At 40.2% G+C, this 16,216-nt stretch overlaps 1 protein-coding gene across 1 annotated transcript in view; it reads left to right on the top strand.

The window, feature by feature from the left end:
* FAM135A (family with sequence similarity 135 member A) overlaps positions 1 to 16,216 on the top strand; it is a 1,678,755-nt gene that overhangs the window by 595,808 nt on the left and 1,066,731 nt on the right. Inside the window, exon 14 of the mRNA XM_044063901.1 lies at positions 7,967 to 10,244. Within this exon, the coding sequence (XP_043919836.1) occupies positions 7,967 to 10,244 (2,278 nt within the window). The remainder of the gene's footprint in view (positions 1 to 7,966; positions 10,245 to 16,216) is intronic.

Here is a 16,216-nt window from a genome sequence, read left to right as displayed (position 1 = left end):
CAATGACAGTCCTAGCTAGCGGAGTTAGGAAGGGTTTTATCTTGTATAGCGAGCCAAGTTTTTTATTTACTGCTTTAATAGTATAGTTAACGTGCAAGCCAAGGTTATTGTCTACTGTTACACCTAGGAGCTTGGTAGAGAGATCTGGGGAAATTATGATGCCATTGTTCGTGTTTATGGTGAAGCTTGGTATGGTAGACCTGCAAGTAGGGGAGAACAGCAGCATCTTAGTTTTATTAGGATTTAATATACTGCGGTGGTGGTGCTGTGGTAGTGTTGTTGCCTCACAGTAAGACGTTGTCCTGTTCGATTCTCAGCTACAGCGTTTTCTGTGTAGAGACATGCGTGAATGGGTGTACCTTCGTTGAAGGTTGTGCGTCAGGGCCGGCAATTCGGCACGTAAAAATCTACTGCCAATCATTAGCGGACAGGAGTTCCAATGTGGCGACCCCTAACTGGGGAAAAAGCCGAAAGACACAACAAAATAAGATGACTGTTAAGGAGCCACTTTTCAGCTGTATTAAAACAGTTTGGGATAAGGACTGCAGCTCTGTTGGGGAGGTGGTTGAGCATATTAGAGTCAAGTCATCAGCGTATTGAATACAAGTTGCATTTGGGATGAACTTGTACAGATCATTGATAAAGATCGAAAATAGGAGGGGTCCTAAGATAGAGCCCAGGGGAACTCCAAGGGTAATAGGTAGGTAGGAGGGGTAGATAGGTTGTTCTTCCATAGGACAACATGTTGTCTACCATTCAGGCAAGATTGAAACCATTAGGTTGCCTGGTTGTCTAGGGAAATAGTTTCCAGTTTTTGTATTAGTAGTTGGTGGTTAACCATGTCGAAGGCCTTGGAGAGATCAAGAAAGAGGGCAGAGGAAAGTTGGTTCTTGTCACGGTTTTGATTTATTACATTAGAAAAGGAGAGGAGGGCCGTGGTGGTACTGTGGTGGGATCTAAAACTATGTTGAGAGTGGGTCAGGAGCTTATTATTTGATGAGATAGTTTAGGAGTTGTTTATGGATTCATTTCTCCATAATTTTGGCTAGTGCTGACAAAATAGCTATGGGTCTGTAATTTGAGAGTTCAGTAGAACTGCCCCCTTTATGAAGTGGGATTACATGGGACATCTTCCAGATGGAGGGGACAGTAGCTTCAGATATAGTTCTGTTGATCAGTATAAAGATTGGGTAGGCTATAGCATCGGCTGCTTTTTGTAAATATTCTGCTGGGAGGAGATCAGCAGACAGGGTAGTTGGTTTTAGTTTCTTAATCAATGTACAGATGAAAGATGTGGAGACTGGTTGAAAGTTAAAGGTGAGATGACAACTGAACAGTGTGGTAATTGGACTTGAGCAACTCTGGGATAACTGACTGTCTAGTTGCTGGATAGTTTCTGTGAAGAAACTGTTGTAGGTATTGGCTACTTCTACTGTAGGTTTTTGGTTGGTACTTGAGGGGGGGTAGGGGTGATGGATTGCCCTGGTTGGAGAAGTTTATACCTGCCCAAAACTGCTGAGGTTTGTTATGGTGTTTTTGCTGTAGGTGGCAGTAATAGTTTTTTTTGTCAGTCATAACAGATTTTTTTGTATCATTCCTCAGCTGTGTCTGTATTTAATTTTATCTATGGGGGCTTTAGTGGCTCTCCAAGTGGCCCAAGCCTTATTTCTAAGTGAGATTTATTGTCTGGTTTCTACTAAAAGTCATGGGGCAGTTATTGCTTTAGTTCTAATTGATCGTACTGGTGCGTGAGAATCAAGGATGGTTAGGAATTTACTATTGAAGTAATTTACAGCCTCTTCAAGTGATAGATGTTTTAGGACTGACCAATTACACCATTTGAGATAATTTTGGAAGTTAGTGAGGTTGAAGTTTTTCTTGTTCCTTATTGTTTTATAAGTCGGTAGGTTTGGGATGTCAGCCTTTTGCCTGATTTTATATAGGTGAGAAAGTGATCACTTGTATCATCAGGCAGAGTCCCAGATTTGTACATATGGGGATAACTAGTATAAGTATCTAGTCTAGGGTACTTTCTTTATTGTTTGGTTTACTTATCCTAGTGGCGGTGGATATTACCTGTGTAGATTACATGGCGGATAGGGAGTTCTGTGGAACAAGTGTTCCAGTCTATGTTAAAGTAGTTACTTGACAGCCAGCATAGTATATCTTCTAGAATATGTATATTACCTGAGGGGATATAGACACAGCCAATATTTATACATTTGTTTTTTATTAATATGCAGTTTAGTAAGGCTAATTTCAGCCTTATCAACACGTGTGGATTTTGGGGTTTCATTGGTCATCTTTAGTGTGGTTTTGTAAAGAACAGCTACCCCACCTCCCTTCTTAGTGCTATGGTCAAGCCTAAATATATTATAAGCTGGTGGTATAACCTCATTGTCTGAAGTTGTTGGTTTGAGCCAGGTTTCATTAAGACAAAGAATACCTGGGGAAAGATCATCCAGGAAGGCATGAAGGTGTGTTGAACCTTATTATTTAAACTCCTAAAGTTTAGGTGGCTGACTAGGAGTGAGTTAGGAGGTTTTTTTTAAAGTTTGTAGGTTATAGGGAGAGGTAGTACTGGTGATAGAGCCTTTGCCCGAGAATGGACCAGGGTTTGGATGGATGTCCCCATCAGTTGTGAGGTTTCAATGTAATTGTCAGTTTTAAAAATTTGATGATTAGGATATAGTGTCTTCTAATTCTGGGATTGCAGTATCTTGTTCTAATGGGTAGGTGGTGTTTGATGTGGAAGGAGTTAGTTATAAAGGGTTTTTTTTAAGTGTTCTAACTTATTTGGTACTATCAGTGTGTTTGTTTGACCTCTTTGGTAAGGGAAACCATGATTTTTCTGATGTTCATAGGTAGCATGTATGTATGAGATAAGCATCAGAGATATTAGGAAGAGTAACAATTAATTTGGGTGGAACCGGCAGCAGTGCCATAGTGTAGCTATTGTGTGCTGCTCAGATTATTATAGGATAAGCGAAATAGGGTGGATGGGGGAGTGTTTTTTTTTTTTAACGATTCAATTGTTACTGATTGGCTCAATGAGTGGGGGTGTGGCTTTAATAGTATAAATTTAGCAGCACTAGGGGCGGGTGGTATTTGGGGGCAGGGTGGGGCGCGGAGCGAGCCCCAGTGTAGCGGGGATTAACCAGATCACAAGGTTGTTAGTTTGTGTGTGGTATGCAAGTAAAATAGAAATTTAAAGTGCTGTTACCCAGCTGTTTTATCCTTTGATTTCTTTAATTTTTAGTTTTTTTAACTATCTTTTCTTTGACTATTACAAGACATATCATATATGGCCAAGTAGTTCAGAATGCAGATTAAGCATTTTAAACTGATTTTCAGCTAGTTTTTATGGTTTTAATGGGTAGCAAAGGTAGTAATGCACCCATGTAGACACACACACACACACACACACACACACACAATCTATATATATATATATATATATATATATATATATATATGTACACACATATACACATAAGTGTGTGTGTGTGTGTATACACACACTTATACACACACACACATACATTGTGTACATGGGTGCATTTCATTTTGTTGAATAGCCAGTCTATTGACAGAGTGAACTGCTTTTTGAACATTGTGAAAGTACTCTTTGTTGAATGCTGGAGGAGTCTTAAGAAGTATGATTGGGTATGTGTTTTTACAGTTAGTGCAAATTTATGTTTTATTGCAGAAGCATTCAGATATACCAAAAGTTAGTTATGGGAATGTGTGCAAATTTTTGTGGGTTATGATTAGATTAAGGGCTAGGAAAGGGATAAATTTCTTGTGTGTGTTACTGCATATGGAAATGTCTAGTGTCTTATTTAGCGGTAGTGTTATGAAAAGGGATTTTGGTAAGGTAAGGTGTGAGGTTGAGGCTAGGGAACAGCATTAAAGATTAGTGCACATTCTTCATTAATATCTGCTAACCTAACCCTGCACCTGCACCTTACCTTGTCAAAAAATATTTCCACAGCATTGTTACAAATCAGACAGTGTAGCTGAATTTAACTGAGTGCAAAAGAAAAGTATCTTGTTTCATTTTGTAATTGGTTTTAGTTTCGATCATTGCATTTGTTCAGTAAGTATTTCTTTGTACATGCTGGCGCCGATCAACTGTATTTCAGCGCTTGTGCATGTCAATGTCAGTACACAGTTGTATATGCATTCATACATATTCATATATATACCTGTTTACATGTATATATGTTTGATTAAAATGACTGCAAGAGCTGTTCTACAAAGACACTTTAACTGAAAAAAAAAATGATTGAACTTACTATTTATCAAACATGTAAAACATCAAAAATAAAAATTTACCAAAATCAACAAAACACTAGCCAGAATCTCTGCAAAATAAAACATCACCTGTAATTCTGCACTCTGTAACAATTAATGCTACGTTTAAGTATTACGTGGGGGGAACTATGCCTCTCCATACTCCCATTCTTCTTATTTATGTATACTAACTCCATGGTTGCGCTACCGCTGAGAAGCCCAATTAACACTATGTCACTGCTAACACACTGTCAAAGAATGTACCAGCAGGGATCACTCATTAAAACAAGTGTTAACCAGTGTAGTACCGTATTTCTCTCTCACATTATAGTGTACTCTGAGTGAACATACTGCAAAACATTATCCCAAAGTACAACAGCGGTTTCAAGGTTAGCACATAGTAGCAATAATTACAAGATTGATTTTTGTACTTCATAAGTATGTGCTGTTATCAGTGTAACACATTTGATTATAGTACATACCGATGGAGAGCAAATTCATTGAAACAGCATGTTGAAAGATATTTGATCATTTGCTGAAAGCTAACACTACCATACACACACACACACACACACACACACACACACACACACATATATATGCAGACAGTAATTAATCTTGTCTGTGTAGGTTCCAAGTCATTTACATTACTGTGTTTTGGTACTTGTCTTGTGTTGTTAAATTCAGCCATTTGGCCAGGTTAGTTTGTGAAACCAAAAACATGCATCACTGATTATGGAGTGTCTGGAATGTTCATCTGATGCTTATTGTATTAAAGTAACATGAAATATAACTTGAAATTATACAGCAACTAATTATGCAAGCAGTAATGCCTGACAGGATGTGTGTTAATGTGTAATTAATGCCCGTCCAGGGTCCTGTTTTGAGCTTTTCCTCCCCCTTTGTTTTACGTTTTATTTGTTTAACTAATCTATGAGAAGAGAGGTATATAAACCTCTTGAACACTGTTGCTGCCAGTGTTGGATCGCTCTTACTTTTCACACTCTGACTCACATACCTTGCTTTCATGCAGGCATTCACACACACACACACACATACAGAAACATAAAGACATACAGAAACGTACAGATACACACACTTTTTTCTTTTATATTTAGAGTTTACACTTGATAAACATCAAAAGCACTGTTTAGTGAGTGTAAAATAATGGATCGATCGTTCTCGCAGTCTCTCACATGCACGCATACGCTCACACACACCGACATAAACACATGCCCACTTTTGTTTTTCTTTTTAATATATTTTACACTCACTAAACAGTTTAGCAAGTGTAAAATAATGGCGGCTGCTCCATTTTCTCAGTCTGAGCTCCACAGTGGCTTGATATGCTGCATGAAACAGTGGACACATTTTTCAGCGGGCATTACTTGTACATTAATACCCTGCTGGAGAACGCTCATTCTCTAATCAGGGTGATGATGTACAGTAAGCCCATTCTCTAATAAGTATTAACGCCTGTCATGAACATAGCCTTACAAATAAGCTTTGTCCATATTGTGATGCAAGGAGTAGGGGAGTATAAGCAGCAAACTGTATAAGCTGATGATCAGAATTCCCTATAACAAGGCTGTGGAATGTAATATCTATGAATTGAGCATTTTCTGGAAACTTATATGAACACTGTTTATGCTCTGCTGCCCTTCATACTCTTTATATTAGTTGTAACACTGCTAAACCCAAGCCGTTATCACATGTTGAGCTGTAGTGCCACATTTTTCACCAAGACAGGAAGCCAGACCTTTTGCAGCAAACCTTTCCTCGCTATGGTCTTCCTTTCCATTGATCAGTACTCATTTCTGAACTCTAGACAGTAGTAATTTGGGTAGACACCCTCCTCATGGGCCAGCATTCTGATTGCTGTCTTTAATAGTGCCACATCTTAAAGCATGTATCAGTAATGCAATGATAAAGTAGGCTTAGAGAATATAGTACAGAATAATATTAAAAGTAGTGTTATCTAATGTCGTATTTAAAATAACTAAGTAGCCATATAAATTTGGCCTTTTTTGTGGTGAATTGTATAAAATGTGATAATTTTGATTAATTAGTGGTAGTGGTTTAACTTGAAAATTTGTGGTTTGTCAGGCACATACATACATGTTAAAAACTAAACAGTGCTGACCATACAGTTATGCAGTTAATGTCTAAACCTAAAAAAAGAATATACGGTATTACTTTCATAAGTCCATTATTTTAACTGATACTATACTGAGGTGATGAACTACTAGCAACTTGGTTGACTGTAATGCACAACAAAATTCTGAAATGTTTTCATGTTTTTTTATTCATTATTTTTACTGACTTTAACTATCCAGCCCCTCCACAACTGGTTTGTAACTTATGTCCTGTCATGTTGGTTTAGCATCCCACATCTTCACATATTTTTTTGTCTTTCCAAGGAGGAATATGCCTTATTAGTCTTTTTTGTTACCGACTGCCAGGCCCAGGAGTCTTGTTGTGGCAGTCTGTCCTGCACAACACTTCAGATTTTCCATTCTCTCACTTCTTGCTTCAGCAGATGCTGATAGGCAGGTGGTATGGAGTGGCTGTTGTGTTGTGAATGTGTGAGTGGATGTTTGCACATAACCACAACACAGTAGGAGCACATGCATATTCCTTGGTAGAAATAGTGCCTTCATGAGCCCTTTTTGCATTGAGACTGCAGGTTGTTCCTTTAAAGCAAAATTCCACTACTACCTCACTTGATGTAACTAGTTATTGTTGAAGCTGCTGGGGTAGCAGGTAAGACATTATTCCCCCTGTACCGTGCATCATGAAGCTGGAAGACACATTTGTTTATTGTTTATTTATTAATTTAGGGCACCTTTGATCATCTTGCATACATCCCCTGTTGGGCCATTCATGTATTCTGATTTTGGGGAGTAGAGAATTAGGTGATTTCTTTCTCAGTGCTCTAAAAAAATGTGTTCTTTCTTGACTGTTAAGAATTGTGCATTGCCTGGTCTGCTGAGTCCAGAGTGATTATATATTTCAGCACATCTACAGTGCATGCATATTTGAACGCTTCTTGGCTGGGTTTGTCGCCAGAGTCCCTATACAATGAGGTGCAATAATGAGCCATCACTTGGGATGGAACTCTTACACTGAAAAGTAACTTGCCCTTCCTCCATATTCGTGAGATGACTTTGACTACTAAATCTCATTTCTGACAGGATGATTCTCTATTGTCAAGGACACTAGTCAAACATGGATTATCTGGTGGTGTAGTCAGGGTCAAAACTATGCTACACGAGCCAGATTGATGTAAGGTAAAGTAAGTCTGTAGTATTACTTGATTAGTAGTGCAACTTGAGTAACTGTTAATGTACTGTTTTAAGTAGGACAGTTCTGCTAAAATTATCAGAAAGAAAACACAGGTGGACTTAGATATTTCATAGTAATGTAATAAGCTTGTTCAAGGTAGATATTTAATACTATCTGAGCTAAATTTTAAACGTATTTGAGGTGTACCATGCTTATTTGCAAGAACTTTTAAGGCACATTTATTAATCTAGTAACACGTAAATGCAAAGTAATGTTTGTACCTTACAATCAGAAAGTTGAGTGTTAAAACTCTAGCTGCATATGTGCGTTGAATTTATATATTACTAATGTATGTTTTTCTTTCTGTTTTTTTTTTCTGAGAAAGACTTGGATGTACCCTGGTTTGCAGCTCAGCATGTGCAGAAAATCGCTGTTAGCAATAAAACAGAAAGTACAGAGACTGAGGAGAGTGCAACCTTTGGATTTTCCAGTCCAGAATCCAGATCCCAGATTGCAAGTTTGTCCAGTAATAGGTGTGCTGAAATTGAAAAACAGCTCAGTAGATCTCAGAAGGGAAGGAGCGAGGAGCCTAATAAATCCAAAGTCAAATCAACTAAACTAATGAAGACTGTGAAGACAGATAATGCCAAAAAGCTGGTCAAAGAAAACTCTAAAGACACTGTTATTTTGGTAGGTTACAAATGTCTGAAAAATACAAACATGGAGGACTTCTCCAAATCTCATGAAGGCAGGCCTTCACTTTTACAGAAAGAAGGGCTGGACCCAAAGATGGTAGAATTTGCTTGTGAAAAAAAAGCACAATTGAAACAATTTGGACAAACTCAAGAACTGAATTTATGGGCAAATAATATAGACAAATTTACAGATGCTTCCAGAAAAAATGCAATTACTCAGCTGAATCAGGATAAAAGTGTACATGATGGCACGTCAGTAATTTCAGATGGTCCTGCTAACTTATTATTGCACAGTTTGCCCCAGGCTGGTCCTGGAGTTAAAATTACTGATCCTGCATTCTTACTTCAGTCATCAAATGATGGTTGTTTTGAGCAGCATACAGCTTCAACATTAGGAATTAGAAAAATTGAAGTTAAGCCAAGCTCTAGAAATCCCTTTGAGGGAGAGAAAGTGACTGTCATTATGGCCTCAAGACCAGAATCTCAAGAGACTAGACCATTACCAGATGTTTTGCAACCTTTTAACTGCCCAGCATTAAATACTGTTTCTAGAGTTAAAACACAGGAGCAAGACTTAGCACTTGAAAAGGTTGCCTTTCACGACAGTAGTTGCAGACATTTTGGGAATAATTTACACTGCGCACATATTTGTCCTGCAAAGGATTTTCAAGTAGTTGTAAGTGGAGATGCTATTAAATTACCAGATGTTAATGTGACATGTGCATCATCTCGATTATCAGATTCAGGCTTTGAAAGTGAACCTAGTTCATCTGCGACACATCCTCACACAGAAGCTACTTCTGTAGTAGACCATGTCCCTCTTAACAGTGAGAAATCATATCCTCTCATTTTATTAAAGCCAGAACCACATTTAAGAATTTGTGCAGAAGGTCAGCGTACAGAAAGTACTAGTGCTGTAAGTGAAATACTGTCCTCTCTGACTTCTATAAACTCTCTACCATCTGATGATGAGGATGATCAGTCACCAGATGAAAGTTTAAAAATATCTCATGAATGTCAGTTGAGTGACAGTCGCACAGTGGTGGATTTAGGAGCACTTGAAGTACTGAAATCTGATACCAACATTAACTCTAGTATTACAGTACAGCAGCAAAATGTCATATTTCTGGGAGACACTGACACTGAGGCTGTCTCATATTCAGGTTCCGAACCTCTACAAGCTTCTCTTTATAAAGATGATACAGCATTGAATACTGGTAGTTGCAGCTCACAGGCAGAATGTATTGTAGAGAATGAAAAAATTAAAGATTCTCAGGAAAATACTGTGAAACCTATTGCAAAGCAAATATTTGAACTAAACTCAGAAGTTATCCATCTTGGAGAACCGTACACTGTTTCAGGTTTAGTAACCAGTAATGCCACAAGTACTTCATTGAAAAACGCTGAACTTGAGTCAATGGAAATAAAAGGATCAGAAAACAACCAAATCTCAAATATTAGTCTGGTATCATCTACCAGTAGCACTGACATTGTGAAACAAGGGTTGGTAGAAAACTATTTTGGTTCAAGGAGCAGCACAGACATTTCTGATACTAGCCCTTTTGACAATGCCAGTTCTACTGGTTTCTGCATCACCAGCTTTCAACAGGAGGAAGAGGAAGACCTTGAAATGATTGAAAATGGATATTATGAAGAAGGAGAATACAACAATGATATGGATGATGCAGCAAATACTTATTATGAGGTCTGTGAAGGTCTTATGGAAGATAAGTCTTTACGAGCTGAACGGATAGCAAGTGAGCATCTAAGAGATGGAACTAATTTGCCGGGTGTTTGTACTCCTAGTTGTTTGTCATTTTCTTCAGCTCTGAGAGATTCACCTTCCAGCTCTGGGTTTGTTACAAGGAGTAAACTTGATGCTGTTACAAAGCAGCCTGGCAGCACAACCATTAGTTCAGTTTCTTCTCTGTGCTGGTATGAAAGCTGCCCTAAACATCAGATGCTGGGGTAAGTACTTAGTGTTGTTGGATACCTTTCCTGTAATTGTTTTATTAAACTTAAAATGGAATACTTGATGCTAGTAACTTTCCATACATCTGTAATTAAAACAAAGCATTAAAAGTAATGCACTCATACAGTCTTTACACAGAAATGTATAAATAACTCTGCATTTTTAAGCGTTCCTTTGTTCAGTATATATGTGCAGGTGTCAGACTTGCAGCCTCCATGCCTTCAGGAAGCTTGATTGCTGTAATCCTATGTTCATATTTTATGTTTCCATTAAATCAAGATTAATTTTGAAGGAAGTTAATGGCTGATAACTTGATTTCAAGGGGATGCTGATTCCACAAGTTTGGAAGACATTGAGAAACATATCTATCACGTTTTTTTCATTTATTTATATTTATTTTTAATGTTGGGTTTCCCAGTGTGGTATTACCACCCCAATGGAGTGTTCCAATTATAAACATTCAGATAGTGCCAGATCACACACTGCTATAGGTCACGCAGAGGTTTAAAAAAAAAAAAAAAACTTTTCTAGTACGAATAATTGTACATTTTCAATGTGTTTCAGATGGCTTATAAGACTAGGGAATGCACTATTATTTTATTTACTGAATTGGGTCACATGAGCTACAGAATATGCTTTTCTAACTTAAGCGGAGTTTGTTGTTCTTCAGTCATTTAGTCAAGTCTGACTCTTGGTGACCTCAAGAGCTTTGGCACACCAGGCCTAGCTGTCCACAATTAAATGCTTATTTGACATTGTTCCATATTCATTCCTTCAGTAATACTGTCTGTCCATCCATCTTGGCCTCTGCTGGCTACTCTTCTTTTATCTTCAGTATTTTCCACCATTGCGGTCTTCTCTTGTGAATCCTGGCTTCAGATTATATGGCAAAAGTATCTGAGTTTGGTTCACTATCAGACCTTTCAAGGAACAGTCTGGGTATATTTATTTTAATTATTGACCAATTTGATCTTGCATTCCACAGATTTCTTAGATGATTTCTCCAGCACCACAGTTCCCTCATTTCAGAAGCATAGATTCTCCAAGTGCATAATTTTACTCATAGTCAAGTTCTCACAGCTGTACATTATTACTAGAAAAAAATGATAGCTATGACTGTATGGACCTTTGTTGACAACCAGATGTCTTTACTGTTTAAAGGCATCTTTTAATTCCATGGTTGCATCTCCATCTGCAGAGATCTTTTATTTGATGTTATCAATTTTCATTCCGTCCTCAACTGATGGGATGTTCATCGTGCATACAGCTGCAGTCATAACAGATGGGTTCTCCTGCCATCAGGCGGGTCCTCGGTCGGCCGAATTCCAAAGTCTAGGTCCGGCGTCAGTTGTCGTCGCTTCTTCCCTGACGTCAGTGCGACAGGGATATAAAAGAACCAGCCAAACGCCATTTTCTTCAGTCTTTCTTGCCGAGCGGTGCCCGAAGCAGAAGCAGTTCGCAAGTGCCGGTCGGCCAGCTCCTGAAATTACGAAAATTTTGAAACCGAAGTCTTCTTGAAAGCTAAGTACCCGTTGGGGAAACTTTTCTTGCCTCAGACCGATGTCAGACAAAGTTAATAATTGTATTTCATGTGGGAAGCAAATACCGCATAAGGATTTCCATTCCCTCTGTATACCTTGTTTAGGCCCAGACCACGACGTCTCGGTCTGTCGCTTTTGTGCTACATTCAACAAATGCACCATTAAGCGTCGGGCGGAGTTTGCCCAGCATTATTTTGGAAAAACATTTAACTACATTATGTCATCGGATACTCCGACTCCAGTTTTGTCTAAAAACCGCAAAGATAAGGACCGACACATGAGGTCCGTGGCCTCTACCGACACCACGCCAAAGCCGACTACACATGGTCCGGTTCTCAGCGAGGCACCTACGCAGCCCCTGACTCCCGTCGACACTTCATTGGCGGTGTCTCCTGTGCCCGAGGTCGCAGGCTCCTCGGCCCACACCCCGACTACAGATACCGAAGCCACTCTTGGCGTTGATCCTCAAAATGTGGACAGGTCTACCTCCACTCAAGGTGTCTTCAGACCTTCCTCTTCTTTTTCCATCAAGGCTTTCAATAAGTCTAAAGCAGCCATGCATTCTAAGAGACAAGCTACACAGGGCCCATCTCCAGGCCCCATGCCTAAAAAACAGATGCTTAAAATGGCTGAGGATTTAATTACTCTTATCAGGGGTTCTCAACCCCCACCGGACAAAAGGCCCAGAGTGGAGGAAGAATCCCCTCCTCTGATCAGGGCTCCATTATTTCAGAGCACTCCGATGATCAGGAACATTCTTACTCCCCTTTTGAAGACTCTGATGCAGAGGAGTCCATTCCTTCTGTATCCCCCCCAGAGGATTACTCATTTGGGGAAACTTTGCATACCTTAAGGGAACACTTCCACTGGCAAGGCCAAGATTATTCAGATTCCAAATAAAAGCTTAGGGAATTTCTCTTGCTACCTCAGCACAGACCTCTGGGCATACCTCCTGTCTTAGATGATGTTTACTCGGAGGCCTGCCTTAACCCGGATTCTGTGCCTCCAGCCCCAGTCAAGCCTGACAGGTACTACAGGGTTCCTGACTCATACCAATTTCTATACAAAAGCCATGCTGCTGACCCAGAAACCATCTCACAGGGCCCCAAGGGAATTAAGGCCTCCACTGCTAAAAATCCATTACCTTCCGAGAGAGATTCTAGATCCTTAGAAAGGTGGGGAAAAAAGGTATATACCTCGGCTACCTTAACCATGAGGGCCTTAAACTGTCAGTTCCATATGCTAAAATACCAACAGTTTTTGTTATCACAATTGAAAAGTAAAATGTCACAACCTGAACAACCAGACTTGAAGGAGTTGCAGGATTTGATGCATAGTGCAGAACAAGTGGGTAAGCATACCTTACAATGTGGTTTTGATGCTCTAGAGGCCTCATGTAGAGCTGCTGTTACAGGATCAGTTATACGTAGACATGCCTGGCTCAAAGAACAAACCTTGCCTGATCATGTCAAAGCTAAATTACTAGATGCCCCTCTACAAAAGGATGCATTATTTGGTGCTAATGCTGAGGAGGTATTAAGGAAAATGGAGGAAAAGGCTAAATCAATGCAAACTGTGAAAGATTTTCTACAGGTACAACCACCACGTTTCAGTAGAAATTGGCCTTCCAAAAATTGGTCCTTTCCAGCCACGGACAGACCCCAAAGAGGTAGATACAGGCGCCCGAGGGGCAGAGGACAATCCCAAGGATCGTTTAGAGGCAGACAATGGCAAGCTGCTACACAAAGAGGTGGTGAGGATAACTCACAATCATTCAGAAAGCAAGCCCAATGACTTTCCTTTTGGCATGCCAAGCAAGACTCAAATGGCAGCCCCCTTAGGAGGAAAACTGGCATTATTTTCAAAAAATTGGCATATTGTCACAAAAGACAAATGGATCCTGGACATTATAAACAGAGGCTACAGATTCCATTTTCACACCCTTCCAAAAATGAGAGGCATGCCAAACCTGCCACACAATCAAAGGGCAGAGGCACAAAGGCAAATTACAGATCTCATAGACATGAAAGCTATTCAAGAGGTTCCGACGCACGAACAAGGTCAAGGTTTTTATTCTAGACTATTCCTGGTACCAAGGAAGGGAAAAGATTGGAGACCTATTTTGGACCTATCCATCCTAAACACATTTCTACTGCACCAAAATTCAAGATGCTCACTCTACAGCAGCTTCTTCCCATGCTGGGCAAGGAGTCTTGGCTGGTAACATTGGACCTCAAGGAGGCATACCTGCATGTCCCAATCAGACAAAATTGCAGAAGATACCTCAGATTTCTTGCAGGTTCAACTCATTATCAATTCTCTGCATTGCCCTTTGGCTTATCTACTGCGCCCAGAATATTCACGAAATGCCTGGCATCAGTAATTGCCTACTGCAGACTTCAAGGGATACAAATATACCCCTATTTGGACAACTGCCTGATCCAAGTGGACAGCAAGCACATTCTTCTGAAACATCTGGCTTATGTAATAATGTTGTTGAACTCTGTGGGATACACAGTCAACAAAGAGAAATCAAGGCTAATATTCTCTCGGAAGATAATTTTCCTGGGTGCCAACTTGGACACAAACACCCAGATGGCCTACCTCACGCCAGAGAAGCAGGGGCAACTAACTCAATACTTCAGAGAACTAGCAAATTGCACCAGGCTGACTGCAAGGAAAATCCTGCAGGCTCTGGGATTTATGTCATCTTGCATCTTACTAATCCCATGTGCAAAGCTGCATATGAGGAAACTTCAGTGGTACCTGAAAAACCTATGGTCTCAACACAGCCACAGTTTGGAAACAATAATACCACTAATTCCATGTCTACAAAAGGAATTTCTGTGGTGGGCTCAAGCATGCCAAACAAACACAGGTCTTCCATTCAGCAAGCCTCAAGCAAATCAAGTCATCACAACAGACGCCTCGGACTACACCTGGGGGGGCGCACATGACAGATCGGTGCATTCAGGGCAAATGGTCCCAAAAAGAAAAGCACCTTCACATCAATCAAAAGGAAATGCTAGCAGTAATAAATGCAATTATAGCTTTCAAAGACCTTCTGCAACCAGGTCAACTATTGATAAGAACGGACAACACCACAGTTATGTGGTACATAAACAAACAGGGAGGGACACATTCATACCCCCTATGCAGACTGGCCATGTCACTTTGGAACATGGCCATGGACTTACAAATCGAACTACAAGCACAGTACTTGCCAGGCAAGGAAAACACGCTGGCAGATAACCTAAGCAGAAATATGACAGATCCACACGAATGGAAGTTGCATCCAAAAGTTTTTACAGAAATAATCCAAGCATGGGGAAAGCCAGACATAGATCTCATTGCCTCCCACAAAAATCACCGATTGACAAAATTCTGCTCAAGGATTTTCCATCCAAAGGCCTGGAGAGTGGACGCTCTCTCTTTCAGTTGGACATCAATGACAGTTTATGCCTTCCCACCTCTTCCTCTGCTGCCCAAAGTTCTATTGAAAACCAGAGCAGACAGACCAAAGATGATTCTCATTGCTCCAGACTGGCCAAGACAACACTGGTACCCACTCCTGAGGAGCCTGACACATTCCCCACCATGGACCCTGCCTCTAATGCCTCTTCTCCTGACTCAGCACAGCTTCAAAACTCTTCACAGCCAGCTAAAAACACTCAATCTAGCCGCATGGAAGATTCCTTAGCATCACAACAGACCCTACTCTCCAAGGAGGTGCAGGATGTCATTTTGGAGGCCAGAAGGCCATCAACTAGAAAAGCTTACTCCACAAAATGGAAACGGTTTTGTATCTGGAATGAGAAAAAGGGCCAGGATCCTGGAAAACTGAATTTACCTCAAATACTACAGTATCTAGCTGAGCTGCTAAGCAGTGGACTTTCATTCTCCTCCATCAAAATCCATGCCTCAGCCATTTCTGCAGAATACAACACTGATCCACCCTTATTCTCTCACCCTCTCTTAAGACAGTTCCTCAGAGGGGCTAAGAATCCAAGACCCCCAAAGAAACAACCAATACCTGCTTGGGATCTCAATTTCATTCTGGAAAAACTGACCTTGCCTCCCTTTGAGCCAGCTGCCTCATCTGATTTGCAATATTTGTCCTGGAAAACAGCTTTCCTTCTGGCTATTACCTCAGCTCGTAGAGTTTCAGAACTACAAGCTCTCATGGCTGTGCAGCCTTTTATCATCTTCCATCAGGACAGAGTTTCCTTACGAGCCAACCCGTCCTTTATGCCTAAAGTGGTATCTATCCAGGGTAGCTTTGAATCAGGCCATACACTTGCCTACCTTTTATTCTAATCCTCAAAACAAAGGGGAGAGATTAGTACATTCCTTGGACATCCCCAGACAACTGCATTATTATTTGGACAGAACAAAGCCTTTCAGAAAATCAGAACAGCTCTTTGTGT

This window comes from Protopterus annectens, chromosome 2.part2 (assembly GCF_019279795.1).
Source record: "Protopterus annectens isolate FY-2018-M chromosome 2.part2, PAN1.0, whole genome shotgun sequence".
In the NCBI taxonomy this organism is placed as follows: domain Eukaryota; kingdom Metazoa; phylum Chordata; order Ceratodontiformes; family Protopteridae; genus Protopterus; species Protopterus annectens.
Note: the sequence above shows the minus strand (reverse complement) of the source record. Positions and strands in the feature narration are given on the sequence as shown.